The sequence below is a fragment of the Asterias amurensis genome, chromosome 12 (assembly GCF_032118995.1).
Source record: "Asterias amurensis chromosome 12, ASM3211899v1".
Lineage (NCBI taxonomy): Eukaryota > Metazoa > Echinodermata > Asteroidea > Forcipulatida > Asteriidae > Asterias > Asterias amurensis.
Genome location: NC_092659.1, coordinates 9,103,663 through 9,131,571, shown reverse-complemented (window position 1 = coordinate 9,131,571; position 27,909 = coordinate 9,103,663). Strand labels below are relative to the sequence as shown.

The window sequence follows — 27,909 nt, the reverse complement described above, 5'->3', positions numbered from 1 at the left end:
ACTGATAGGAATGATTTTTTTCTTTTTCTTGAATGAACAGAAGTTGATGAAGAACATGGCAAATGGTATTACAACGCCAGTCTCCTTAAATGAAGTTAAGCATCAGCCAAAACTATCGACAGTTGAAGCTGAATCACCAGTCAATCCTAAGCTGGTTAAGAAAGCCATGACTGCTCCTGTCACCCTCAAATCCTTCTTCAAAGCCACCCCTCGAATTGATAGTGGAGAGACCCAAAGCCTTTTTGTAAGCTCTAAGGATGGTGCTACCATTGCATCAAAAGGGGGTGATGGTGATGGTGATGATGACTGTGATGACTGTGATGTCGGCAGCAAAAGTCGTAAGAAGAAGCGCAAGAGTTGTGAGAGTGTTACGGATAAGTCCGAGAGGAATACAAAGTCTACAAAGGATGAAAGAGAAGTTGGTGATTGTACCACTCTACCAAGCTCGGTTAAGTCGAACTCATCCACATCACAGGGTTCCGCAATCATCAACAGTGGAAATCCCTCCTCCAATGCAGCATGTAGTCCGGGTACCAAACGCCCCTTACAGGACAATAATGGACGACCCAGTTCTTGCCAAGAGCCGTCTGCTAAGAAACCAAAGCCAACAAGCAGCTCTGTAGACTCCATACCACAACAGGAGGTCAACAAGTCAAAGGTCATAACGTGCCCAATCTGCAATGAAGACCTACCACCTGGTACTCTATTGACCATGTTGAACAGACACATAGATGCGTGTCTACTAAAAACCTAAGTTTCCTTCAGTAGACTTTGGGCAAGGTCGAGTACGCTCCGTGGTTGACTGGTTGACTGTTTTGGCTCGAACCCAGGCTGGTTGTTTGGTCGACCATTCGGAACCAGCCTCATGACCATGGCTCCTTCTGTGGTACCGATAGCCTGTTCTATGCTAACATCTGTAAAGGCGAGAAGGGGACCAGTGACACTGTAGAAAAAAGCTGGAAGCCAATGGTGTTGAGTACCATGGTACCGGTGGTTGACTAGACTTCCAAACGAGTTGTTTGAGTGAGAAAGTCTATGTGCATATTTGTTTACAGGTTAATGGTCAATCATGGGTCGACTAATTGTTTTGAATGACATCAAATCTTCTTTTTTAAATTCTATATCTAAAAAAAATTTCTTAAAGATAAAAACACCCACAAAAACTGTTTGTTAATAAAAAAAAACCTCCTTTGTTTATAGCTTACTATGAAGTAATGTGCTTACAACCCACATTAAACTCTGCATCTAGTTAGGCGCTACAGATGTACACGTATATGCAAAATACATGTGTGTAACTGATCCAAAAAACATTAAAGTTTTTCCCTGTTTAGAAGTCAAAACCTCATCATCTGTGCCTTCCAGTGCATGATCAGACATTTTGCATCAAGTTTTCTAGCACGCAAGGGTGATTCTTTTAAATAAGTTTCTGGACGTACATGTAACAGTGTATAACTACATTAAACCTTTTAAATGATGGTGCTTTTACTGTACATGGAAGCTGACGAAAAAAAGTTTATACATCTTTTGATACTTTGCATATTTGTATCTATTTATACAGAGTAGATAAAACAAGGTTCAAGCAATATTAACAAGTAACTCTCGCACTTTCATTTTGCCCAATGGTTTGCAAAACTGCCATTTTCCTATCTGTTGTGCAGAGAGAATTCTTAACCATTTTAATGTCTGAATTGGCGGCGGCGTTGCTATTGACCCAATTCACTCGTCGTCGTCTTCAGAATAATCATGGAAGCGCCACTTTGGTGGGCAATGTCACTGTGCTTTTATTCAGTGAAGTGTGTATTTTAGGCGATGCAGCGTTTACACGTAAACCTATTGCCCAACAAAATGGTGAGCGTGGCACAGTCGCCGCGTGTGACTGGTGTGCGAGAGGTCAATAAAGCATCCTATGCTTCTATACAATTTACCATGGTAACCAAGCCACAGCATTAGCTGCAAATTCAGACAGATTTTCTTAACCACTATACAGTTTGTTGAACAATTTAACGCTTATGTAACTCTCAATAAAAATCAAGAAGTGTTTTACAAAACTTCAAGTTCACTCAAGTTTATTCCGCTTTCTATAAAGTAATAAACCACAAGAGAAACTGACTGGGTACGTTATAATTTTGAGGTAGGACACAGAAAAAATTACAAAAGAGGGTTTTGAAACAACGAACTTCAGATTAACGTGTCGGCACTCGCCAACTGAGCCAGGGATCACACTGAAGTTAAAGTTCAACTTGGGACAGGGCAGCCAAGAGATCATCTAAAGGGGATGCCATTTTTGTTATTAAATATAAATATTAAAATTGGCACCGCTTGCTAAAACATTTCCTTTAGAAAAAAATTTTTGACTAATTATACTCATTTCATCTCACAATTTCTTTTATATAATCCAAATAGTGAACAAAAGTAAATTTAAAGGATATTGAGTAAAGATTAAAATATAAATACACTTTATGCAATACTTGTATGTTACTTTGTCAACCATGGAAGGCACTGGACATCTTTGTTAATTGTCAAAGACAAGTATTCTCACTTGATGTGTCCCAAAATATATGCATAAAATCACAAAGTTTATAATAAAAAATGTCATTTATGATACCTAAAATGTGAACAAAAAATTTACAAGGTTATACTTTTGTGTACTTACATGTGTATTCAAGCAAACAAAAAGTTCGTAAGGCTATATAGCTTGTACACTTTTTCGAGCAAAAAGTTTGCAAGGCTATATATAGCCTTGTACACTTTTTTGAGTGTTAAAGTTCGTAAGGCTATAGCCTTGTACACTTTTTCGAGTATAAAAGTTTGTAAGGCCTTGTATAGCCTTGTACACTTTTTCGAGTATTAAAGTTCATAAGGCTACATGTATAGCCTTGTACACTTTTTTTGAGTATTAAAGTTCGTAAGGCTATATTATAGCCTTGTACACTTTTTCGAGTATTAAAGTTTGTAAGGCTTGTACACTTTTTCGAGTATTAAAGTTCGTAAGGCTATAGCCTTGTACACTTTTTTGAGTTTTAAAATTTGTAAGGGGCTATAGCCTTGTACACTTTTTTGAGTATTAAAGTTCGTAAGGCTGTAGCCTTGTACACTTTTTCGAGTATTAAAGTTCGTAAGGCTAAAGCCTTGTACACTTTTTCGAGTATTAAAGTTCATAAGGCTATAGCCTTGTACACTTTTACGAGTACTAAAGTTTGTAAGGCTATAGCCTTGTACACTTTTTTGAGTATTAAAGTTCGTAAGGCTATAGCCTTGTACACTTTTTCGAGTATTAAAGTTCGTAAGGCTATAGCCTTGTACACTTTTCGAGTATTAAAGTTTGTAAGGCTATAGCCTTGTACACTTTTTCGAGTATTATAGTTCGTAAGGCTATAACCTTGTACACTTTTTCGAGTATTAAAGTTCATAAGGCTATAGCCTTGTACACTTTTTCGAGTATTAAAGTTCGTAAGGCTATAGCCTTGTACACTTTTTTGAGTATTAAAGTTCGTAAGGCTATAGCCTTGTATACTTTTCTGAGTATCAAAGTTCGTAAGGCTATAGCCTTGTACACTTTTTCTAGTATTATAGTTCGTAAGGCTATACACTTTGTAAGGCTACACACTTTTACGAGTACTAAAGTTTGTAAGGCTATAGCCTTGTACACTTTTTTGAGTATTAAAGTTTGTAAGGCTATGGCCTTGTACACTTTTTCGAGTATTAAAGTTCGCAAGGCTATAGCCTTGTACACTTTTTCAAGTATTAAAGTTCGTAAGGCCTTGTACACTTTTACGAGTACTAAAGTTTGTAGCCTTGTACACTTTTACGAGTACTAAAGTTTGTAAGGCTATAGCCTTGTACACTTTTTTGAGTATTAAAGTTTGTAAGGCTATGGCCTTGTACACTTTTCCGAGTATCAAAGTTCGTACACTATAGCCTTGTACACTTTTTCGAGTATTATAGTTCATAAGGCTGTAGCCTTGTACACTTTTACGAGTACTAAAGTTTGTAAGGCTATAGCCTTGTACACTTTTTTGAGTATTAAAGTTTGTAAGGCTATGGCCTTGTACACTTTTTCGAGTATTAAAGTTCGCAAGGCTATACACTTTTTCAAGTATTAAAGTTCGTAAGGCTATAGCCTTGTACACTTTTACGAGTACTAAAGTTTGTAGCCTTGTACACTTTTACGAGTACTAAAGTTTGTAAGGCTATAGCCTTGTACACTTTTTTGAGTATTAAAGTTCGTAAGGCTATAGCTTTGTACACTTTTTTGAGTATTAAAGTTCGTAAGGCCTTGTACACTTTTTCGAGTATTAAAGTTCGTACGGCTATATAGCCTTGTACACTTTTACGAGTACTAAAGTTTGTAAGGCTATAGCCTTGTACACTTTTTTGAGTATTAAAGTTTGTAAGGCTATAGCCTTGTACACTTTTTCGAGTATTAAAGTTCGTAAGGCTATAGCCTTGTACACTTTTTCGAGTATTAAAGTTCGTAAGGCTATAGCCTCGTACACTTTTACGAGTACCAAAATTTGTATACTTTTTCGAGTATTAAAGTTCGTAAGGCGTAAGGCTATAGCCTTGTACACTTTTACGAGTACTAAAGTTTGTAAGGCTTTAGCCTTGTACACTTTTTTGAGTATTAAAGTTCGTAAGGCTATAGCTTTGTACACTTTTTTGAGTATTAAAGTTCGTAAGGCTATACACTTTTTCGAGTATTAAAGTTCGTAAGGCTTTAGCCTCGTACACTTTTTTGAGTATTAAAGTTCGTAAGGCTATATATAGCCTTGTACACTTTTTTGAGTATTAAAGTTTGTAAGGCTATAGCCTTGTTTACTTTTCCGAGTATCAAAGTTCGTAAGGCTATAGCCTTGTACACTTTTTCGAGTATTAAAGTTCGTAAGGCTGTAGCCTTGTACATATTACGAGTACTAAAGCTTGTAAGGCTATGGCCTTGTACACTTTTTCGAGTATTAAAGTTTATAAGGCTATGAGCCTTGTACACTTTTTCGAGTATTAAAGTTCGTAAGGCTATAGCCTTGTACACTTTTTTGAGTATTAAAGTTTGTAAGGCTATAGCCTTGTTTACTTTTCCGAGTATCAAAGTTCGTAAGGCTATAGCCTTGTACACTTTTTCGAGTATTAAAGTTCGTAAGGCTGTAGCCTTGTACATATTACGAGTACTAAAGCTTGTAAGGCTATGGCCTTGTACACTTTTTCGAGTATTAAAGTTTATAAGGCTATGAGCCTTGTACACTTTTTCGAGTATTAAAGTTCGTAAGGCTATAGCCTTGTACACTTTTTTGAGTATTAAAGTTCGTAAGGCCTTGTACACTTTTTCGAGTATTACAGTTCGTAAGGCTATATAGCCTTGAACACTTTTTCGATTGAAGAGTTTGCATGGCTATATTGTGTACTTTTTTGAGCGAAAAGTTCCTCCTTGTACACTTTTTCGAGCAAAAAGTTGAAAAATTTTCAAGCAAAAAGTTCTGTAGCGCCTTGTGAACTTTTCGCTCAAAAAAACTCTACAAGGCTAGTTGTATGCATGTAGCCTTATGAACTTTTCGCTCGAAAAAGTGTACAAGGCTATAGCCTCCTGTACTTAGCAAATTTTGCCTAAGAATAAGAATATGCGTTGAGTCTTGTGTACTCATCAAATTTTACCTAAAAATGTGTACAAGGCAAATTGTCTCGTGTACATCGATGTAGCAAATTTTGCCTTAGCAAATTTGCCTAAATTGTGAACAATGGGTTCTTAGCAAATTTTGCCTCAAGATACGAACACTGCTTTAGTCTTGTGTACATAGCCAATTTTTCCTAAAATGTGAACTTAGCAAATTTTGCCTTGGGTACCAGGCAAATTTTTCCTAAAATGTGAACAAGGCTTATGCATTATAGTGGCCTAAAACGGTCCTACTGGTCATCACACAAACAAATTAAAAAAGCCTACTCCATTTTGTAGCTCCATTTTATAATACAGAATACATTTGACAAACACAGTTTAATTTCACAGCATATATGTATTGCCTCGGTTTACTAACCCTGTACATTTTACATCAATATTTTTTTTCCATTTGCATTAATATAGGAAATCTGGATATAGAACAATAGTAAAGAAAGTATACACTGAAAGACAGTTGCATTAATTCATCAAATTTACACAATGTGGAAAGACAATCTGCTGCTGTAAATAAATATTGACTGCTTCGAGTGCTATGGTTACATGTAGTTTTAACCATAGCACGAGTTAAAGCAGTCAATATTTGTTTTATAACACCTCAACAGACTGTTTATCATCTTCGTAAACGCAACGTTTGTACGCGCGTTTCAGATACACAGATGCACAACTGATCGGGTTCGAGGTGGGTAAAGAGACAATTGGGTACTGCACGCCGTGTGATAGTCATCGGACTATCACACGGCAAACGATGCACTATCACACGGCCGCCGTCTAGTAAAACTAAGACATGTCATGTGACACGCTCTAAACCAACGAAAAGGCAGAATATTTGTAAGGGGTGTTATAATTTGGTATACTTCCTTGCCTTCCACCTCTAGGGCCCCAGTTTGAGTCACACCAGGGCACTACCTGGATTGAGTTTTTAATCAACATACTGACGTGTTGTCTGTACGTCCTTCTAAATGGAGTTTAACCCACTGTTGATGGCTTGTCCGCCATTCATTACCAGACACTTCATCCATTTTAGCTGTTTTGCCTGCCTAAGGTTTTTATATTTGGTCTTAGATTTCATTCATAGTAGCATTAGTCTTTAAAGGAACTGTACACATTTGGTAATTGTCAAAGACCAGTGTTTTCACTACGTATACGCATAAAATAACAAGCCTGTGAAAATTTGGGCTCAATAGGTCATCGAAGTTGCGAGAAAATGATGAAAGAAAAAACACCCTTGTTGGACGATAGATAGGAATAAAAGACTTCTTAGTGAAAAATGACCTCTTTCTCAAAAACTACGTTACTTCAGAGGAAGTTATTTCCCACAATGTTTTATACAAACAACAGCTCTCTAATACTCGTTACCATGTCAGTTTTTAAATTAATATTTGTTTTGATTAATTACCAAACTTGTTCCTTTCCTTTAAAGTCTCAACATTTGACTTTCAAAAATGTGCAAATACTTGAAAAGGCAACGAATCTCTTCCTGCTAGGCAACCAACGAACAGGATGGATGCACACACCCGTTTTTATTGAATTAAATGAAATGAAATGTCACCATAAAAAAAAATATATTTTACACACTAAAACAGAAGCTGAAAAAGCATTCTTCCAGTTACAGGGACAGTCAATGAGACTGTTCAACAAGTAAAGATTCGGAACACTATATTGCAATATTCTCCAGTAGTCTACAGATGGATATAAGAACGGGGGACCAGAAATGAACATTTTTCCTAATCTACCCATGAGTTGATAAAAACGAAGGACCAGGGATAATTTGTTTTCCTCACCTACACTTTATCCTCCTTGTCCCCTCCACCCTCGATGTCTACTCGGACCACGTTATCATTTTGGGTTTTGTCTTCCACCCCTGTGATAACATCATCCCCCTCATCAATATCAAACAAGACTTTGTTACCCTCCTTGGTCTCTCTCGGTCCACCGTCTGTCTCATCTTTCTTGCCGTTCTCGTTCTGTATCCCTGCTTCCTTGATGTCTTGGAATGCCTTCTTCCACCTCGCTGCTCCGCTCATGATGACCCGTCTCTTGATGAGGAAGTGCTCCTCTGATCGTTGCCTCATGAGATACGGTAAATCTTGGCGGTCATCATTTAGGAGGTTCTTATCGTACTTTTCGTGAAGCTGTGGGCCCAAACAAAACATAATTTTAAGAACAAAAATCAAGGGTTTTCACAGAATAGGAGACTTTGGAATGCTGAGTGTGGCTACACCAGATAAATTTCCATTGATTCAGCACCGTGTTCTGAACATGCCGATATTCTCATAAATTTGCCTTCCATAAAGTCTCTCATTGATAGTTTCAAATACCATCTTGAAGTAATGTTCCCATTGATCTGATTGTTCTTTCTGGTGTAGTTACTTAACATCATGAGCATGGGACACTACACATCAATACAACCGGGGTGTGTTTTTGGGGCTGTATACTTATTACCGTTTCCGTCAACGGGCAGTGACTCTACAAATGGCAAGTTCAACTGAAACAGCTATTGGTTACAACCACCAAAATGCACCGAGTTACTCGACTGATTTAATAGAGGGTTGTTTGTTTTTTATACAAGTCGCCAGACACACAAGGCCCGAGGGCCACTTCAAGGTGTGGGCTACAATTATTTTTCAACCAGAGGCCGTTTCCACCTACCCCTAGGGCTGAAACAGGGTTACCCCTTTTACAGTCCATACGGATGTAGGCTTGGGTATCATCAATCGGTTGTTTTTTATACAAGTCGCCAGACACACAAGGCCCGAGGGCCACTTCAAGGTGTGGGCTACAATTATTTTTCAACCAGAGGCCGTTTCCACCTACCCCTAGGGCTGAAACAGGGTTACCCCTTTTACACTCCATACGGATGTAGGCTTGGGTATCATCAATCGGTTGTTTTTTATACAAGTCGCCAGACACACAAGGCCCGAGGGCCACTTCAAGGTGTGGGCTACAATTATTTTTCAACCAGAGGCCGTTTCCACCTACCCCTAGGGCTGAAACAGGGTTACCCCTTTTACAGTCCATACGGATGTAGGCTTGGGTATCATCAATCCGAAGCCTGGTCGGTAGAGCAGAAAGCACTACGTCCCCAATTTTACGTAGCAAGTGTCACGACCGGGATTCCAACCCACACTTTGCTGATTAAACACCAGGCTTGAATCCGCTGCTCTTAACTGCTCGGCCATGTTTTTGCTTGTACTGTTTTTTGTTTGTATCTTAGTCTTTGCATTGTTTGTTTCTTTGTATATTGTAAAGCGCTCCGTTCTTTGTAGGGCGCTATATAAATGCTTTCATTATTATTATGTTGCTGCATCTTGAATGCCATCTTGAAGTAATGTTCCCATTGACCCAATTGTTCTTTTTGGTGTAGTTACTTAACATCATGAGCATGGGACACTGCACATCTTTACAACCAGGGTGTGTTTTTGCGGCTGTATAGCAACTACTGTTTCCGCCAATGGCCAGTGACTCCACAAATGGCAAGTTCAACTGAAACAGCTAATCGCTACAACCACAAAAACACACCCGTGTTACTCGACTGATTATAGTGTGTTGACTTATAACAATAAAGACTGCATGCATATACCCACAATGCTGACACAACAAAAACAAAACAACTTGGTCCTGGGTCAACAACTTGTCGATGGATTACTCTCTCTTTTAGGCAAACTAAAAAGCACCACTTTAAACAGTTTTGTGCAAAAGGCGTATTTTCCTCTGTGTTTTTTTTTCTCCTGGTTTTTTATACAAATTACAAATGTTGCATATCTATAAATAAAAGTGACACAATTAAATGCAGGGTATCCTTTAGGTAATTGTCAAAAACCAGTTTCCCGTCTTTTGTGCCCCAAAATATGCATAAATCAAAAACGAAAACTTGTGAAAATTTGTGCTCAACTGGTTATCAAAGTTGCAAAAAGTAATGAAAAGAAAAAAAAACCTTGCATAGAGTTGTGTGCTTTCAGATTCATGAGAAAAGCTTCATGCCTGAAGCCTTCCTCAGATTCAAATTTTTGGGTGAACAAATCACCCTTTTCTCTATAAATAACTTTACTCAAAGGGTATTGCTTCTGACACTGTATTTAATACCAAAAGCTCCTTACCATGGAAGTTTTAATAGTCATTCATAAATACCTGGGACAGTTTCTACATTTTGATTGGTTGAGAGGACCTCACGTGGGGGTGTTTAAACGGATGATATAACCACAGCCAGAAGTGTTTAAACATGGGCGTGACACGCGAGCTTGCACATGTGCTTATAAGACAATTTATTCATTCCTATTGGAGGAGGACAACGGCTGGAACACCTGTGCCACATCACGTGATACGCGCGACGCGCACGCCAATCTCCTTATCAGGAGTTTTTGCCAGAGGGCCTTACCTTTTAGCTGGAGGGGTGTTTTGTTGAAACTTTTGGAACAAAACGTTTTGATGTTTTTGACCGAAAAGGTATTTAATGAATGGGAATAAAAATGTGCATGGCCGGTATTAAACACTCTGTTTAAAACCGGATGCAGTCTGGATGCTGATAATTACCCTCGCCGGATTCCCTTATTAATTTTTAAAGTAATTACCAAAGCGTACCCTCCCTTGAAATACAGCTTAGTTATACATGTACATGTACTTACCACATCGCCAGGGTTTTTTCTGATGATACCAGTAAAATCCGGTGATTTGGTCTTGTCTGTGATTGTTGTGTACTCCCCTTTACTCTGCTTCTTCACACTGGACCTCCGTCTGATTGTGTCAAAATATGACGGCTCTGTAAAAGAGAAGAAAAACAGAACGATTCATTAAAGGGAAGGTACACGCTTGGAAATTGTTAAAAACAAGTCTTCTCACTTGGTGTATCCCAACATAAGCATCGAATAACAAGCCTGTGAAAAATTTTAGCTTAATTGGTCATCGAAGTTGCGAGAAAATGATGAGAGAAATAACACCCTTGTTGGACGAATTTGTGTGATTTCAGATAGGAATAAAAGACTTATTTTAGTGAGACATTACCTCTTTCTCAAAATCTATGCTACTTCAGAGAGAGCCGTTTCTCACAATGTTTTATACTATCAACAGCTCTACATTGCTCGTTACCAAGTCAGTTTTTAAGTAAATATTTGTTTTGAGTAATTACCAAACATGTACCTTCCCTTTAACAGAAAGCTCCAGTAAAGAAAATGATAGAATAAAACGTAATTTTTTTCTGACAACTAAAACCTGTCGTCTCCTGTAATTCCTTTTCTAAACAGTGGAGGAATCTGGAAAATAACTATGAAGAGAAGTTAAAATATAAAAGTTAAAATTTCAAGTTCAATGCAAAATCACTAACAATACAGAAACATTTTAATCCCTTTTTTCCTATGAATAAAATGAAATTAAATACACTTTGGGGTGCCTTGAAGATTTTGAAGAACCCACCCCCTCTACCCAACCACTCAGTGCACCACTGATTTAGATACAAGTGACCCAGACTACACACAGAGAAAAAGTTGGAACCAAGATTGACATACGTCTGCACAGCATCGGTTTGAAGTTTGCAATCTCGGTCTGAGAAGACTCCGCGTTCTCACATTCTCCTTTACTTAGTTTGAAGATGTGTTCATGATGATCTCTGAAAATTAAAAACAAGATGTTTATTAACTTTTCTAACTTTCTGAGGAATACCCATTTTGTCACATATTTGTATTTTTTAGTAGTTTTATATTAATAAGGGAATAAAAGGGTAGCGACGAGATCTTTAACGGCAGTGTCGTTGCCGTGTGATAAAGGCCCTCTCCGAACGGCAACGATCCTGCAAGGTTTTAAACGGACGTTTACGAACGAGTCACTACTCTTTATTCCCATTCATAAATGCCCTTTTGTTAAAAAATGTTTAAAAGATACAATTACAATATATAGACACTTTGACAATTAAAAATTCGAGGTTTGAAGTATATTTTTTTTCCAAAAACTTTGTGAAGAATCTGTTTGATGGGCGTGGGTTGTGTGCTCGCGCGCGTGCTTAGAAATAGATTACACGCTATTACTATTAGGTATGAATTGCGAGTTCCGCGTAATAACATTGGCGTATGCGAGCGCCCGACACGCCGAAGCCAGCTGGTTATAAACGGCTCCAGCTGGTCATTATCAACCATTTAAACACCCCACATGACGCGCTCTCCGCCAATAGGAGTAGCGAAACTGTCTGGGGTATTTATGAATGATAGATAATGATAAAACTAGTAGTAGGGTGATGGCCTTCCTTCCGATCCAAACCGAACCTTCGTCAGAGACATAAACAAGTACAGACATGAACCTAAATTTATAGCAAAAAGAGGAGCAAGAGGTGAAGGGAAGGTATCCAAAAAGAAAGCGGGAAAATAATATTCATTTTAAAGTTTTAATTTACAAACAATGGGGTGGCTTAGAACCAATGAGAGTAAAGTAGTGAGGACAAAGTGTAAAAGGGTGGATTACTATAAATGTGGCAACTGTACATCTTCAAGGGCAGATCGAGTGTGCCAAAGGGGGCCATGCCCAAATCCAAACGGCCCAAATCCTACAGCTTAAATTTTTAACGCCTTTCCCTCTTATTAGCTTTAGATTGCAAAACAGAGCGTCTTGAATGCAACTTTTTACATTTTTTTTTTTCTTTTTTTTCTGGGGGGGGGGGGGGGGGAGTCTGAAGTGGTGAAGGCTTCGCACTTGCATGCTCCAGGAAAGATTTGGACCTGGAAAATGTTGGTCTGGATTCGTCGCTGTGCATCGAAAAAGTATTAAATATAATACGTAGTCTTACTGGTTGGTAATTTCTTCAAATGTGGCCATGACTTGGGCCTCCCAGGTTTCTGGCCGACGTTGCAAATATTTCTTCATGAATTTATTGTCCAGATGTTCCAGCCAAATCTGCAAAAAATTAAAAGAATCCCTTCTAAATATTAACTGTCAACGATACAGGACAAGAGAGACCTAGGGGCATTTTTGAATAACTCTCTTACACATACATTGGTTTAACATCTATGATTATGAATTTAACAAATCAAGAAATTGTGATCCACAAACTAGACGAAAATACTAATTCTAGTCATTGTGAAATCATTGATTAGCTTTGTAGGATACGGACCCACAACCTTGTGATTGCAAGTCCTACAGTCTAACCAGTGGACCACAGTGAGGCATAAACAAAAAATGTTATGTTGGCGTAACGTGCCCCCAAAAATAGGGTAGGTCACGAGTAGTGATTTTTTAAAATTATTTTTCCATCCCAGCAAAGAAAATGACATGTTTTCTTATTGTTTAAGACGGTATTATAACACAATAGCAAAAGAAAAGAAGGCTTCACACAACAAATAGTATATTTTTAAACTCTTGATGACATTTATTTTTTGTTTATGTCTTTAATAGATTTTAATCATTAAATTTCTTCCCTTGAAAAAAATCAAAATATCCAGGGTCGACCATATTTTTAAGGGTAGGTTGAGTTACGTCAACATAACATTTTTGGTTTATGCCTGACCTGAGGGTCAATGGGAGACTTTTGGCATGCATGGAGGCAGCAGACTTACCAGGTAAAATCCATTGTTCTTGGTAATGTGCGCATGCTCATAACTACGTAAACAATGGAAATTTACCTGGGAAGTCTGCTGCCACCTAGCATCCCAAAGTCTCCTATTGGTTTCTTACAGAAAAAAATGCGATGATAACAACAATTCTTTACACAGTCCTACCCTGAGTGAATTGCGTCCCTTGTGCCCAATAACTTCTTCAATTCCTGCCATCATGTAGTCCATAATCTGTGGGGAAAAAAGAAACAAAAACAATGTAAATATCCAAACAGACCAAGTTTCATCAAAGAAAATTGAATCTGAAAAGCATCACTGTCAGAAATGACGTGACTTTGTTTGACTAATTTCTCAAAAACTACAGCACCTTTGCAAGTAATATTTTAAAGTAAGCTTTCTGCAATCATTGTCTTCAAACTGTGTTAAACGTAAATCTGTGGACACTGTGTTTTGTGTTACAAAAAGTACCCAAATCCTTTAAAGGATTCAAACATAAGCATGTACATGTACATCATTGTAAAGGAGTATTTTGATTCAATAGGTACACCATCCAATCAGCTTGTAATAATCTCTCTCTTTTTTATAATTGTGAATATATAAATAAATTTGCTTACATTTGTGAATATATGAATAAATTAGCTTACATTATTATGTATTCCCAGCACCACACTTGGCTCATTCTCCAGAGATTGGCGTTTTATTCTGAACAGCTTCACCAGTGGTTTAATTGTAGTCCCCTGAAAATAAACAATCAATTGATGATAAGTGTTAATTTATAAACAGCCATAGAGCCCTTGCAAAACGCGAAACGCTACACTGAAGCACATGATTTCACGCTCATCCAATCATTTGCCTCCTTTGACCCTAGTGAGGGCACTTTTTGAACCGAGTGAGGGCGCTTTTTGAGCGTGTGACGTCACATGCAAGGGGTCTATAGAACTATGCATAGGGCACAGCCCAACATCAATATGTACATGTAGATAGAGTGTGCTAACATAGGAATAGATATTTCTGTTGGTAGAGCGCCAGAATGTTAAAGGAACATTACAGAATTGGTTTTTGCTAACAGTTCTGATGCTTATCCTGAAAAGTTACAAGAAAATTTGGTTGGAAATCCTGTGTGCTTAGCAGCTCCATGAAATTGGGCCCAGAGCCCTGCATGTGGATTTGGTTTCCAGTCCCTACCTGATTAAGTGGGTTTTAACCCACTTGGGGTTTCCTCCCGCATCTAAAACTTGCTATTTCTTCTCATTTCCTATCCATCATGTTATTTGTGTTAATTGTGCTGTTGGGTGTGTAACAAATCAAATGAAATAAATTTGACAAATTTATAATAAACAAAAAGTTGTATAATACCTGAATGAAGACAGTGAAGAGGATGACAACGAGGGTGGTGGTAACCAGGACGTTACGGACAGGAACATCACCTACTGTTAGTGTAGCTACTAATGAGAAGGCAACAGCACCACGCAGACCACCATAGCTCTGAATTCAATCATCACAAACGATCATAAATAAGGGAATATAAGGGTAGCGACGAGTTCTTTCACGGCAGTTTAAAACCGGCAGGGTCGTTGCCGTGTGATAAAGGCCCGAGCCAAGGTTTTAAACGGAAGTTTAAGAACAAGTCACTACTCTTTTATTCCCATTCATAAACGCCCTTTTGTTGAAAAAGCGTTTAAAAAATACAATTATAGACACTTTGACAATTGAAAATTTGAAGTTTGAAGCATTTTCTTCAAAAACTTAACTTTGTGAAGAATCTGTTTGATGCGCGTGGGTTGTGTGTACTCTCGCGCGCTTAGAAATAGATTACGCGCGCGCTTCAAATAGATTATGCGTGCGCGCTTAGAAATAGATTACGCGCTGCTACTAATAGCTATGAATTGCGCGTTCCGTGTGATAATGTTGGTGTCCGCACGTGCTCGACACGCGGATGCCAGCCGGTTATAAACAGCTCCAGCTGGTCATTATCAACCGTTAAAACACACCTACCTGACGCGCTCTGTACCAATAGGAGTAGCGAAACTGTCTGGGGTATGAATCATGTTTAGTCATGTCAGACAAGTTATTTATGGGGCCTTCATTGCTGGAACGCAATCCATTTGAGTCTGTGCTTAATTAAACCTATTATCAATAATAATACAGAAAACTCAATAGTGCACCATTATCCACCCAAAAAAAGGTGCTCATGGCGCAAAAACAAATTAGGATTGTATGATCGTTTGAACATGTTTGATCAGGTAATATTTTCAGTTGGTCTTGAATGTTGTGATGGATGGAGATGATTAACAGTCAAGGGAAAGTTGGTTCCACACTCTGGCTGATGCTGCTGAAAATAACCTGTTCATGAATACATACATGTACATAATATACATACATGTACATGTACATACATCGGAGCATTTTTAATGCGCCTTTTCAACCAGATCAAAGCGCTGAAACAGCAAACCAATGGAACTAAACTACAACATATTAAGTGTTGTTTGAAGCTTTGCATGGTGTGGAGAAATAGAAAGAATCTATAAATAAATAGTAAACTTGTGGGTACAACCATGTGTAAATATAGCTCTTTTGAGGGAATGTTGGCTCTGAGAAGAGCCGGTTTGGTCTCAACGTTTCGCTCAGTATACTCTGCTTGTCTTCAGGAGTACCCGCAAGTTTACTTTTTATTGATAATTTCTTCTTACAACATATTACATCTGACGATACAAATAAGTTTCAAGAGATTTCTTGAAAATTGGCAGAGGGTCACAATTTCTGATGGATATACTGGGAGGTTGTTCCACATTTTGGGAGCAACATATGAGAAAGTTCAGTTGTGAGCAGATGAGAGTGTTCTGATGGTCGAGTGTTCGGTTAAGCGTGTGGTGTCAGAAGCTGATCGCAAGATGAAGTACCCCGGTGCTAATACATGTGGGGTTTTACTTTTCTGCACTTTAAGCTTGTTTGTTCACACTGATTAAAATATGCTTAAAAAAAAGATTTAAAAAATGGCTACATGACCAAAGAAGACTCACCATTATAAACTGCTCTTCCTTATTGATCTTGTTTGTTCGAAACTTGTTGACTACAAACGTCATCAACACCACTCCTTGAGAAATAGAGCAATAAATAAGGACACATTAAAAAAGAAAATCAAATTGGTATCCAGAACCCATCATAAAAATGTCCCACTTCGTGATCCATTCCTAGCAGTCAATTAAAAAAGATGCAGTTGTTTCACGGTGCTTTATGGCATCTCAAAGTGCTCATTGTTTTTACTACTTGTGTCCTTCAGCAAACATTTAACCATTACTTAATCCTTCGGATGGGACATAAAGCTGTTGGTTTCATGTGTTGCGTAACGCATGTAAAACAACCCTGGGGTGGATTTCACAAAGGTAGTCCTAACTTAGGACTAGTCCTGGGCAATGCTAAGAGATATGACCAGTCCTTAGTTAGGATGAGTTACTGGTCCTAACTTAGGACCAGTCCTATCTCTTAGCATTGCCTAGGACTAGTCCTAAGTTAGGACTACCTTTGTGAAATCCACCCCAGTACACTTATCAAAAACAGATGAGGGTTAGCTCGATGTTCCTGGTTGTTGCTGCTATATGCGCCGTAGCACCTTGTAAACCCTTCAAGGTGCTAAATAACTGGGTCTCAGAATTCATCACTGTAATAACCTATCTTTCTGGAAGTTTGTATATACTCAGCGCCTCAAGTACCTTGTTTGGTAGACACATGCGCTTTATAAGACTTTGATATTACTATTATTATTATTATTATTATTACTGGCATGCTAAGCTGTTCGACTTGCAAGATTTTCATATACTTACATCATTTGAAGATAATGATAGTAGAAAGCCTACCTTAAAACATTACTAGATGAGGTGCTGTAGTTTTTGAGAAATGAGTAAATCAATGTCATGAAAATACATTTTACATGCTAAAATAACTTGTTTTACTCAATTCTCAAAAACTGCAGCACATTAGCTGGTAATATTTTAAAGGCAGTGGACACTATTGGTAATTACTCAAAATAATTATTAGCATAAAACCTTACTTGGTGATGAGTAATGGGGAGAGATTGATGGTATAAAACATTGTGAGAAACGGCACCCTTTGAAGTGACATAGTTTTCGAGAAAGAAGTAATTTTCCACGAATTTGATTTCGAGACCTCAGATTTAGAACTCGAGGTCTCGAAATCAACCATCTAAACGCACACAATTTCGTGTGACAAGGGCGTTTTTTTCTTTCATTATTATCTCGCAACTTCGATGACCGATTGAGCTCAAATTTTCACAGGTTAGTTATTTTATGCATATGTTGAGATATACCAACTGTGAAGGCTAGTCTTTGACAATTACCAATAATGTCCACTGTCTTTAAGTCTTTGTGATATCAAGCTGGGCTTGATTTCACACAGCACAAACTAGTATCCTCTAATGACCACTTTTCAAGGTACCATGGCCTCACTTGGAATCCTGGATGAAAAACTAACATCTATTAACAATTTTATAAAGTCTGGAAAAATACCACATTGAAACTTTTTATACAAATGACAGAAAAATTGTTTTGTGTTTACCCACTGCCCGGTAGAGGAAGATGAATACGAGAGTTATTAGCACAAATCCTGTGTTCCATTCGTGTGTCTGAGCCCATAGGGTCTGCCCAAGCCAGAAGAAGATCAATGATTCTGTTGTTGTCCTGAAACAAAAGAGGTAAATACAACAACAACAATTATCCACTTTAAACTGGTAACTATGACACCAATTAAACAAAGAAAATTTGTTTAAAATTTAGGAAATACCACAATCCTTAAATGATAACACAAGACTATATACAAAACCCTTACAGAACTTCTCGTACAATTAATGTTAATAAGGCACTAATAATGCAAAATATGTTAAACAGTTAAAACGTACTTATGAGAACATCAATAAAATAAGTCTTCAGAAAAGATTTAAAAACACCAAGTCACTTACGATAGCATCTTGGTGAAATAGGTGACTGTTGTACTGGACTTCCTTGAGATGTTTGCAAAAGCATACTGGCACTGAGCCAAACCACAGCATATGATACTGAAAAGAAAAAATACCTGGATATGTTTTAATCTTAGAAAACTGAATCAGTATTGAAAAGAAACTTGTGCTACTTGCGAGGGTTTATGTGCCGAAGCTCCAACAACTGAGCTTTCTAGTGCTATAGCGGTCTCCCTATTTTATCAATACCTGTGTTGTGGGTGCCAGTCAGAAGCTGTACAACCATTAATTGCTGTGCAGCCAGGGATCAACAGTGAGAGCGGCAGTGAGAGGGATCACCTTAAAGACAGTGGACACTATTGGTAATTACTCAAAATAGTTATTAGCATTAAAACCTAACTTGGTAATAACGAGTAATGGGGAGAGGTTGAGAGTATAAAACATTGTGAGAACGGCTCACTCTGATGTAACATAGTTTTCGAGAAAGCAGTAATTTTCCACGAGATTGATTTCGAGACCTCAGATTTAGAATTGGAGGTCTTGAAATCAAGCATGTAAAAGCACACAACTTCGTGTGACAAGGGTGTTTTTTCTTCGTTATTATCTCGCAACTTCGATGACCAATCAAGCTCAAATTTTCACAGGTTTGTTATTTTAAGCATATGTTGGGATACACCGAGTGAGAAGACTGGTCTTTGACAATTACCAATAGTGTCCACTGCCTTTAAGGGAATGCAACTTTTTTTGCTTCAAATATCAAGTAATAAACCACAAGAGGAACTGACTGGGTTTTTTTGTTTTGAGGGCACCATGCTATTATTCAAGTGGCTTCTTACCTGATGATTCCAGAGAAGTGGAAGAGTTCAGCGGTTAAATAGGAGAGGTACGCCATCCCAAGCAGTGCCAGGGGCTCCACAACTACAGAATACCAAGGTAGTCCATATTAGAGATGTTATCATACAAAGATGACACAATTTGAAAATGAACACTGTTTTAAAATTGCTTTAACCACTGAGCACAGTCGGTGGAGTCTGTGCTCGGTGGAGTATTGGTATCATCTTTAATGACATGCCAGAGTGTGGAATTCATGAATTTGTCATGTGTGTTTACATTAAATTACTTGTTCATTTAACTGAATGATTGAGCAGTTAATCTGACTGGGGCTGTTGGCCCCGCTGGCGTATGCATGATAAGTCCACTGTTTGGAAAAGGAATTACATAGACATAACAGGTGTGAGTCGCCAGAAGAAAAGGATGTTTCATTCTGGCCTCTTTCTTTGCAAGAGCTTTTCCGTAATGAATTTTAGAACATTGACTTTGTCCTCTGGACTTACCTCTGACATGTTTGGTGAATTTAGTGAGGACTGCTGTTAATAGTCCGATTATGATGCCAATAATGGCGCCTCCTAGACTGACTGTGAAGAATGATACAAAGCCCAGTACAATCTACGACAAGAAGATAATGGTAAACGAGGGTGAAAATCACTCTCCAAGACTGAGTAAGAGTATAGACCATGTGACCTTTGTTTATAATTACAAGTGTGACCTTGTGCATTCTTTGGCTTCTCTGGCAGGCAAGAACTGCACTGGTCATATGGGAAATTTGACTTTCAACATGAAAGTTGACGCCCCGGGGCAGGCCTGTAGTATGCTTCGTTTTTGAAAGGGCAAGGGCACCAAGGCGTTTTCTCTTTGGCAAAAAGCACCCTATGAGGAAATTGTAAATTTCTACTGGAGCATTTCAAGGGCACCAAGGCAATGGCAAGGGGCAACGGAGGCAATCGCCTCTGTTGCCTCCGTGAAGTATCAGGCCTGCCGGTGATCCTAGCAGTGACTGCTGTATATGCCCCGTAACACCTTGTAAACTCTTGTAATATACTACATAATTGGGTTTCAGAATGCATTAACGTAAATAAAAAAACCTTTCTCAAAATTGTATAATAGCTTTGAGTACATTGTTGGTAGTATACATGTATGAGTGTGCGCTGTATAAGACTTCAATATATTATTATTACATCAATGTAAGGTCTCTGTAATTACCTGGCTAAATGGAATGGTTTCCATAGTGACAAAACTGTTCATCATTTTATATAGCACAACAGTAACAGCATCTGAAATAGCAGACAACAAAATAAAATTATATCATCAACTTCATCAATGAAAAATATCATAATGACATTGCAAGGTTTGGTAATCCCTCTTTAAATTAATGGCAATAAAAACTGATGAGTAGACCATCTTGAATAACCCCTTTTTGCTATGAAAAGTCGCCATCTTGTAGGGCAAACCGTATGCGCGTCCAAACGCATACATCATCAAAGCATGCAGCACGCAACGGTTTGATTTCTCTGGCACATGCACGCACACACGCAAGCACACGCACAGACGCCAGCTTGTAGGTCAGATGTTTGAGCCGCGTGACGTCATTTTCAATACAGTCTATACAGCAGCTTTTGATAGTGTAAAGCATTTCGACAAACATTCCAAACATTCACTTCGAAGAAATGTGGTTATGCAAAAAATTGCTATGCCCCTAAATATTGAATCTGCATTACTGCTTCTCAGTTTGTGTATTCCTATAGGGATTAATACACCTGCATGTCCTGCGTGGAAATAGTCAGTATTTTCAGCGATATCTCAAAAAGGCAACCACCTTTAAAAATTCAATTTTTCTCATGCTAATTTTATTGTATACATCTACATTCATCAAGGATTAAAATAATAAGAGACTTTTGAGACGCTGGTGGCAGCAGACATAACGGTCCTTTTGTGCGGCTCTGAGCATGTAAGCACATGCTCAGTATTGCTCACGTAGGTCTAAGCACGCACTACTGGCAGGAACTGTGAAAAAGGACTGTCCGAAAGTCTCCCAAAGAACAGTTCCAAAAACCAAAGGTATACTTTGCCTTAGATTGTGTTAATGCATTTCAAATGAAAGCATTTCAAAAATGCTAGTTGCTGCTGAAGCTAGAAAGGTGGTCAAAATCGCCGAACTAAAATTCTAATATAATTACTTTCAAAAATAAATTTTAAGGTAGTTTGATTGGATTAAAGAACATTAATAACTCACCATTTAGGAGTGACTCCCCAAACACTAAAAAATACAAGACTTGATTGACGCGAATTTCTTGAAAGATTGCTAAAACGGCAACTGGATCTACAGCGGAAATGAGGGAGCTGAATACAAGGCATTGTACTAAACTGATGGTGAAGGTATCCCCATAGGCGCCGATGAGTGAAAACCCATATAGAGTGAACCCTGCAGAGATACAAATAGAATATTCTGTGAACTATTCTGTAGAATATTCTGTCAACTATTTTGTAGGGAGAAAAGTGGACATTAGACAGGCTGATATTGACGGTGTCCCCATAGGCGCCGATGAGTGAAAACCCATATAGAGTGAACCCTGCAGAGATACAAAATAGAATATTCTATCAACTATTCTGTAGAATATTCTGTCAACTATTCTGTAGGGAGAAAAGTGGACACTAAACAGGCTGAAAGCAAAATGTGTCACAATGTGTCTGTGAGTAGAAACCCATACAGAGTGAACCCTGCAGAGACACAAATTAGAATATTCTTTCAACTATTCTGTAGAGAGAAAACTGAACACTAAACAGGCTGAAAGCAAAAGGTGTCACCATGTGTCGGTGGGTAGAAACCCATATAGAGTGAACCCTGCAGAGATACAAATTAGAACATTCTGCCAACTACTCTGTAGAGAGAAGACTAGCTTGAAGAAAAAAATTAAGAGTGCTTTGACACGCCCTCGAGTGCGATAAAGTGGTTGTGTTTCAACTTACCAATAAGAAATGTATTCAGCAATGTTCCCTGTAGATACAATAAAAAGAAAATAATGATAGTCAGCGAGGTTCACAACCATGCAAGGTTTTAAAGGGAGGGTTTACCTTTGGTAATTGATCAAACAATTAATTAACAGAACAACTTACTTGGTAAAGAGCACTTCAGAGCTAATATTATAAAACATTGTTAGAAACGACAACATTTAAAGTTATGTAGCTTAAAGCCATTGGACCCTTTCGGTTCAGAAAAAAAAATAAAAGTTTACAGATTTACAAATAACTTACAGGGTTTACAGAAGGCAATGGTGAAAGACTTCTCTTGAAATATTATTCCATGAAATGCTTTACTTTTTGAGAAAACAGCAAAACAATATAAATTCTCATTAACGAGAATTACGGATTTATTTTAAACACATGTCATGACACGGCGAAATGCGCGGAAACAAGGGTGGGTTTCCCGTTGTTTTCTCCCGACTCCGATGACCGATTGAGCCTAAATTTTCACAGGTTTGTTATTTGATATATAAGTTGTGATACACAAAGTGTGGGCCTTGGACAACACTGTTTACCGAAAGGGTCCAATGGCTTTAAAGAGGTAGTTTTCACACACAAAAAATGAAATCCGAGAAAGGCGTGATGATGGGGTTATGATGTTGGAGCGCTTTGAAAAGCCATTCAAGCGGGGTATTAAAAACAGACTATTTATTATTACTATTATTATTAATAATAAACAAACTACACATAAGTCAGAATGATAACCCTAGATAGACTTACCATAACAGCATAAACCAAAATGGACCCGAAGTTATCAAGGAATGTACGGTCATGCAGCGAGTAAGATGCTTCTAAAATAATCCTGGAAAAAAAAAAAAAAAACACAGAAATGGCTCACAACTTGAGTCCAACTACAGAGCAAATTGTAATTGTTTTAGAAATAAGGCCACTTTTCACATTTTTTTTTTATTTATTTTTTTTTTTCAAAACTTGGCAACTTTATAAGAAGCAAGACCAAACCAATGTAGGACTATGGCCCGTGCAATACTAGGACTGAAAATCAATTGAAACTTCAGCAACATTTTACTTTTTGCGTAACTAGTCATTAATGGACAATGGCAGATACAATAAATAGCAAATACACTGGACACCTTTGGATATCAAAGACCAGTCTGCTCACTTGGTGTATCTCAACATATGCATAAAATAACAAACCTGTGAAAATTATAGCTCAATTGGTTGTTGAAGTTGCGAGACAACAATGGAGAAAACAACCTTGTCGCACAAGTTGTGTGCTTTCAGATGCTCGACCTTGAGATCTCAGCTGAGGTCTCAAGGTCAATTCATATATTTTAGAGAGAAATTACTTCTTTCTAAAACAAAATGTTACTTCAAAGGGTTTCTCACAATGTTTTATACTATCAACAGCTCTCCATTGCTTGTTACAAAGTAAGTTTTTATGCTAACAATTATTTTGAGTAATTACCAATAGTGTTCAGTGCCAGTAACTCTTTAGAGACCATTGTAATAAAATACTCACAGCGGCCACAAATTGTGACCTTTAACACAAAATGTCCAATAGGTCTTGCCTAACTTGAAATTTCCAATTGTTTCCCATGTTAATACATTGCATAATCTCGATTTGTAATAACAAAACAAAAATTCTGGTTGAATTATTTGTTTCAGATATGTCTACTGAAAAATTAAGTCATTATACGAGGCCTAATGCTCATATTTTGAAAGGGCAAAGGCACCGAGGCAGCGCTACAATTTTGCGATAACTTACGGTGGCAGCAGAAACAAGAAAAACGTCTGTGATTCAAACTTGTCAACGTAACCAATAGCACTGGGGATAGAAAAAATATATCATGATCAGGAATAAAACTTCAGTGACAATTAATCAATAGCATTGAAAAAAAAAAATTAAAAAATATAAAAAAATGACAGAAATGTAGTATGTTTATACGGAGAATAGAAATGAAAAGAAACCCACCCAAGACCTTTTAACAACCAGGTGCAATCTTTGTCATCTTCCTCGTGTTCCATAGTAATGTAAAATTGGGGAGACAGTGCTTTTTGCTCTACCAGCCAGGCTTCTGATGAATGATACCCAAGCTTACATCCGTATTAGTATTGACTATAAGGGGGTTAACCCTGTGTCAGCCCCAGGAATAGGTGGCGACGGCCTCTGGAAAAAAAGCTGATTGTAGCCCACACATGTCAGGTGTCATGTGTAATAGTGCATACTGCTTCTTAGCATAGCATACGTGTAGCAGAGATCATACTGTATTGTTTCAAGCCTTATGTGGTTACATTGTTTAAAATAGGAAAAAATATTGTGTCTGCATAGTGATCAAGGTTTTTATCTTCCTTTGTTGGTTTGTGCTATTTACAAATGTAATTACATTTAAAAGAAGTAGTTTAGAGTCACCTGTCCACCCATGCTAAACCAGGAAAGTTGTGTTTTCAAAATGCTCAGAACTTACAACGCTCTCATGTAAAAAATAAATGAAATACAAAAATTAATAATAATAATAACACCATTTATATAGCGCTTTTTCCTAAGGTTGCAAAGCACTTAGAGAATGACAGTAAAAAAACAATAATTGGAATGAAATCAAAAACTGAGAGGAAAACCACAAGTAGGCAAAGCCTGCAGCATTTAGCCAAGTAGTCCCACAAATAGCTGGTCTCTCTTTGACTAGAACATGCAGGCCATGTTGGGCGAGAGTTACTGGTTGAAAAAGTATGTTTTCAGTGACCTGTTGGACATGGTAACGAAGCTAGAATTGTTGATGGAAGTTCCAAATTTCAAAACAGGATGGCCCCAAAAAATTAAAAATTCTTCAAACTTACTGAACACTAATAAAACAGAATTTTAGGTGCACTCACTGTATGCGAATGTAAACACGAAATAGATTCTTGTGACAAGCAAAACCGTGCCTTCTTATTCTCAACAATTTCCCATATGGTCAAAGGCAGAAAAATAAATCAGATTTTTGAACTTGCTCAACTTTAATTTAACTTACAATGTAATTCCTCCAAACACAACGCCAATAATGATCAGGAGAACAGACTCAGGAAATAATGCTGACAGGAAATTTGCATGATGGAAACCTTGAAAAATAAAAAGAATAAATTTGAACTGTCAAAATAAATACAACACTGTACTAAAATCTACAAATCGCCAAGTTAGAAGATCTGTCTTTGACAATTACCAATAGTGTCCAGTGTCTTTAATCAGAATAAGCCTTTTTTAGAATTCAACAAATTATTTTTGGGGAGGTGGTACTACTACTATCAAAATATTTTGTTGAGGGGGTCTTGTAGGACAGCAACACTGGAAAATGTCGGTCCCATCCCCACTTCCCCACCAATGAATGTATCGCTCACTTTGTGCAACCAGGAAGTAAAGACCCTGTAGGAACACTGTCATCAGTCACATCATCTTGTATGCCACCTTTTTCTTGCGCCATCTTCACAACCACTGTCTCTATTATGCCTGCCGTCGATTTCACAAAGAGTTAGGACTCGTCTCATCTCGAGTTAGGACGAGTAACTCGTCTTAACTTAGGATTAATCTTAAGGTCTGCATGCTACAGTGCAGGGTTGGGACTCGTCCTAAGTCCTAAGATTAGTCTTAAGTTAGGAAGAGTTTTGTGAAATCGACGGCAGGGCGACTAGTGAAGTTTACTACTCGACTAGTCACTCCTCAAATAGTTGCGCTTTTGACACTAGTCGCGACTTATTTTTAACTTTTCAAGATGCATTGCTGCATTTTGTTGGCCGCAGGCGCAATAATAGTTAAATCCAAGCTGAAAGGATTGAAGGATTGTGTCACTGTATCTGATTGTGTTTCGTTAGTAAAGTATGTTGTCGTGAATAGTCAAGAGTGACACAATTGGTTCGCAAAGCAGAAAGTCGTGACTATTATTGTAGTACTTGTGGCGGCAAAATTAACCGAGTTGAATAATGGCAGTCGGGACTTGACTATGTAATCAATAGTCGCAACTTCAACACTAGTCCCCAAGGCCTGTACAGGGCCTGTACTTTCTGGGTGCACAAGTCTCTGTCCATCACCACAGAAAGAACATAAAAATTCTTGACATTTTAATTCTTAGAAGTTTAAAAAATATCAATATAAACCACAAGGGAAACTGACTGGGTAAATTTGTAAATGATTTTGGGGGTTGAACAAAGAATTGACTAGAGTGGGATTCGAACCAACGACCTCCGGATTAACGTGCCGGCGCTCTACCAACTGAGCTATCTAGCCCTATATTGGCAGTGTCCCTATTTTGTCAATATCTTTGTTCAGGGGTGCCAGTCAGAAGCCATACAACCGTTAACTGCCGTGTAGCCAGGGATCACACCCAAATTACGATACAACCTGGGAAGCGGCAGCTAGGGGATCACCTTAAGGGGATGCGACTTTTTGTTTCAGATATCAATATAAACCACAAGGGAAACTGACTGGGTAAATTTAAAAATACCTACCAACTTTGGCTAAACCGACCATCAAGGCAAAGGCAGTTACACCTAATGGTAACTCCACATACTCAAAGTTCCAGGATGCCACATGAACGCCTGTATGCCCGGTATGCGCTTCCGGCTCCCCACCCTGTCCGTCACCGTGTCCGTCACTAGTATTATCAAGGTGTTTGTCGACATCCTCATGATGAGTGATAGTGGCAGTGATTGATTCTTCGGTGGTAAGGTTTTCTGTTAGTACCGGACGTAACTGCTGCCCGACAATCAAAAACAAGATCAGCAACAGGGTGGGAGCAGCAAATTTCTTTATTGCCATGGTAACAGATCAGCTGTAAACAAAAACAAAATGTTGAGTTATTACAACATGGGCTACAGAGCTACAATGTAGAGGCCTTAAAGCCATTGGACACTTTCTGAACAGAACAAAAACTAAAAGTTCACAGATTTACAAATAACTTACAGGGTTTACAGAAGGTAATGGTGAACCACTTCCTTTGAAATATTATTCCATGAAATGCTTTACTTTTTGAGAAAACATTAAAACAATTATCAATTCTCGACATCGAGAATAACAGATTTATTTTAAACACATGTCATGACACCGCGAAATGTGCGAAAACAAGGGTGGGTTTGCCGTTATTTTCTCTCGACTCCGATGACCGATTGAGCCTTTGAGTTTTCACAGGTTTGTTTTGTTATAATATTATAAGTTGTGAAACACAAAGTGTGGGCTTTTGGACAATACTGTTTACCGATGTTGTGCGATTGCTTTCATGGGTGATTTTTGGAACACTGCACTGGGTGGCAGCAGACTTACCATTATTCTTGGTTATTATTGGTTATAAATGCGCTCAGAACAACGTTAACAATGGAAATTGAATTTACGTTGTCCAATTGACCGTCTGCTGCCACCTAGCATTCAAAAATATCCCATTTAATCCATCATGATCTGGCGGGAAGTTAAACCATGATGATGGTTAAAAATCCCAATTCCTGCATCTTTCAGTATTTTAATATCTTTTTTTTTTTAATTTATGTAGAGCATGAGACAGATAGTTCATTAATTAAAAGAATTATTTCCAAAAGTACTACTTTCCATGATTTGATTGCTATATAGCATTCAGCAAGGAAAAGAATTATGATGTACACACACGTCATTCACTGTATATCATGCTCATGCATGGTACATCTTGCTGCTCTTGAGTCTATTTTTCTCTATGTTAATAAAATATTTACCTATAAAAATAGGCTATAGCTTAGCTGCTGATGAAGACAGGACGTCTTTCGGTGGGTTTTCTCTGTCCTTGTTCAGTAGGGCCCTTGGATTCTGAACCGCGCCTGGTTAACGTCGAGTAGCTAGAGCTATTGTCAGCAAGATATTTATAAAACACAGATTTGGATCTGGATTGCATTCCTCCTCTCACATGCTGCCCCTACATTCAACATTCTGCCTGTTG

The 27,909-nt window shown here is 38.0% G+C and overlaps 2 protein-coding genes across 2 annotated transcripts in view; one reads left to right on the top strand and one right to left on the bottom strand.

Moving 5' to 3' along the window:
• LOC139945350 (uncharacterized) overlaps positions 1 to 3,570 on the top strand; it is a 36,932-nt gene extending 33,362 nt beyond the window's left edge. The window contains exon 31 of the mRNA XM_071942701.1: positions 41 to 3,570. Coding sequence (XP_071798802.1) covers positions 41 to 754 — 714 coding nt within the window. The 3' untranslated portion in view covers positions 755 to 3,570. The remainder of the gene's footprint in view (positions 1 to 40) is intronic.
• A 57-nt stretch (positions 3,571 to 3,627) lies between these two features.
• LOC139945351 (probable Na(+)/H(+) antiporter nhx-9) lies at positions 3,628 to 27,909 on the bottom strand. The gene is made up of 20 exons (XM_071942702.1): positions 27,689 to 27,909; positions 26,459 to 26,781; positions 24,991 to 25,078; positions 23,748 to 23,807; positions 22,742 to 22,823; positions 21,968 to 21,995; positions 21,234 to 21,422; positions 20,204 to 20,274; positions 19,498 to 19,609; positions 19,000 to 19,081; positions 18,167 to 18,262; positions 17,767 to 17,888; positions 16,215 to 16,288; positions 14,551 to 14,679; positions 13,839 to 13,931; positions 13,360 to 13,425; positions 12,432 to 12,538; positions 11,164 to 11,264; positions 10,288 to 10,421; positions 3,628 to 7,797 (listed from the first exon to the last, which is right to left on the bottom strand). Exons 2-20 carry the CDS (start codon positions 26,766 to 26,768, stop codon positions 7,447 to 7,449), a joined length of 2,295 nt encoding a protein of 764 aa, XP_071798803.1. The 5' UTR covers positions 26,769 to 26,781; positions 27,689 to 27,909; the 3' UTR covers positions 3,628 to 7,446.

Coding starts and splice junctions, on each gene's coding strand:
- LOC139945351 (XM_071942702.1), bottom strand. CDS start 26,768: ATGGCAATAAAGAAATTTGCTGCTCCCACCCTGTTGCTGATCTTGTTT. Junction 19,610..20,203: donor AAACCATTCCATTTAGCCAG/GTAATTACAGAG, acceptor TTCTTGTCGTAG/ATTGTACTGGGCTTTGTATC. Junction 7,798..10,287: donor GAAAAAACCCTGGCGATGTG/GTAAGTACATGT, acceptor TTGGGCCCACAG/CTTCACGAAAAGTACGATAA.